The following is a 2,299-nucleotide window of genomic DNA, read 5'->3' as shown; positions in this document are numbered from 1 at the left end:
TTAGGTTCTTACAATAAGAAATAATAATAATAATTATATATTATGTAAAGGTAGAAAGAGCATAAGGAGAGAAAATAATTGTGTGGATTGGGATAGGTTGGGGTGGCGGAGGAGCAGGGAAGGTAGTCATTTTTACTTCTTCATCATTGAGGTGGCTGATCTTATAATGAAGTTAAGAAATACTAGTACCGGTATGTAGGAATACCATCTTTAATCCCTTGCCACCAGCAGCAGCTGGCCCTTTAAATGGGCTGTGATGGAGCCCTGTAGGAGGGGCTCTCATTCATCAGTTAACTCTGATTGGCAAATTGGGAGCCTGTCCTACTAGCTCCCGATCGTTGGTAGTTGACCGTGAGCTGTCAGCGACACCTCAGTCATGGTTCTGGGGTGCCAGAATATGCAACAGTTGAGTGATAAGGTCAACCTGCATGCTCCCTGCCGTTGTTGAGAGGTAAGAGAAGCTGAACTCCAGGCAGATATTAAAAATAAATCAATCCAATCATGGGGCTGGGAAAGGGAGGGGGCAGCAATTGCAACCAATCATGATAGCCGGATGAGAGAGCAGAGAGATGACACCATCAGACTGGTGCTTCTCCTATACTAGAAAATCAGAGGCTCGGGTGGGTCGGTGACCTATCCATGTTACTCAACTGCAGCAGAGAAAACGTAGGTCCCCTGCCTGCCTCAGAAGTGGACGTACAGAAATACAAATCCTTTGGTAGGTAGGTAAACAGCTCCAATATTTGTATTTAGCTGCTGGCCTGGAGTTGAGCTTTGAATGTGGACATGCTTACTGAAATCCACCAGGTTTTCAAAATATTTGTCAGTCAATGAAGTTTGGAATTTTGTTCTGCCTGAAAACATCAGGGTTTGTGACTCCATGTTAATTTACCTTTTTTCCTTTCAGACTACCTGCTCAGAAAATGAATTGTTGGAGTGAATATCGGTGTCCCTCTCGTGATCCTCAGAAAGATGTTTTAAGAGAAACGTTGTCAAGGACATGTTCAAGTCACTGACCCCCTGAAATATAGAGATGGTTGAAGCTGTGAACTCTTCGGACTCTGTGAATCCTTCGAACTATATAACCCAAGAAAAACTGATCTTATGGCTCACCAACCCTCTGTCTGCCTTCATCATCCTCTCCAACCTCTTCATCATCATCGGAATCGTGTTCAACAAAAAGTTGCACAACACGGCCAACTACTTCTTCCTCAGCCTGCTGTTCGCGGACTTCTTCACGGGGGTCTTCTTGCCCTGCATGCCCCGCATGAGGTTTGATAAGAATCTTGGCTATCACTGGTGTCTCCTTGCCTTCATATCTCCAAATTATTTCTTCCTCTCATTTCTGGCCAACTTGCTGATGGTTCATTATGAGAAGTACTTGTGCATTATATACCCCTTGCACTACCGGAACTTTTTGGTCCACCGTTGCGTGCCCTTCTTTTTGGTTATGGTGTGGACGTTGCCACTGTTGTTCGCCAGCCTGCCCATATTGGGTTGGAATAACTGGAACAGCAGTCTATCCTGCTCCTACAAGCAAGTGTTCCCTCATGCCTACATTTATCTGGAGACCTATGGTCTTGTCATCCCTTCCATCCTGGCCATGAGCTTCATCACCGTCAAACTTCTTTCCGTGGCCAGGAGACAGCTGAAGGAGATTAAGAAGCTTCACCGGTCCGTCCAGCGGGAGGCAGCCACGGAGCTAGAGCACCAGATGGACCTAAGGTATGCCAAATGCATCGCCATCTTCTCCCTGACGTTCCTCATCTGTTGGGTTCCCTACATTGCTCTCCTCCAGGTCTCGGTGTTGGCCATAGAGAACTATGACATCAGCTTCTCGATTCTCCCCACGCTCACGTGCTTGGGAAGCGGAAGCGCCACTATCGTCCCTGTGATCCTGGGACTTTGCCACCACCAGTACACTGAACTGTGGAGGACGCTCTGCAAAAGATACTGCAAATTTTGCTGCAAGCCTAAAGTTAAGCAACCCAACGAGCACAACATGGTCAGCAAGGAAGAGACACTTGAAGATGGATTAACTGGTGTTACATAATTTATTTCCTCCTATATGACTTCACCTGAAACAATCTCTGCCCCCATTTGTAGCACACTGACGATGTAAAGGGTTATTTAATAAAGCGGTGTTGGTAAAAACTGATGTTAGACAACAATGTTCTTTTAATGGCCTTTATATTAAAATATTTCCAATAAGATTGAAGGATATACAGTATGGATAACATTTGTACATATGAGATATGAAGTTGTTTTAAATGAAAGTAGTGAAGTGGGAAGTGATTTC

At 44.9% G+C, this 2,299-nt stretch overlaps 1 protein-coding gene across 1 annotated transcript in view; it reads left to right on the top strand.

Annotated features, from left to right (window-relative positions):
- The window catches only part of GPBAR1 (G protein-coupled bile acid receptor 1), a 16,191-nt gene extending 14,128 nt beyond the window's left edge, over positions 1-2,063 (top strand). Inside the window, exon 2 of the mRNA XM_018552574.1 lies at positions 908-2,063. Coding sequence (XP_018408076.1) covers positions 1,034-2,053 — 1,020 coding nt within the window. The 5' untranslated portion in view covers positions 908-1,033 and the 3' untranslated portion in view covers positions 2,054-2,063. The remainder of the gene's footprint in view (positions 1-907) is intronic.
- The last annotated feature ends 236 nt before the right edge of the window (positions 2,064-2,299 follow it).

Source organism: Nanorana parkeri, unplaced genomic scaffold (assembly GCF_000935625.1).
Source record: "Nanorana parkeri isolate BGI_ZX_2015 unplaced genomic scaffold, ASM93562v1 scaffold92, whole genome shotgun sequence".
In the NCBI taxonomy this organism is placed as follows: Eukaryota; Metazoa; Chordata; class Amphibia; order Anura; family Dicroglossidae; genus Nanorana; species Nanorana parkeri.
This window is presented reverse-complemented; position numbering and strand designations above follow the sequence as displayed.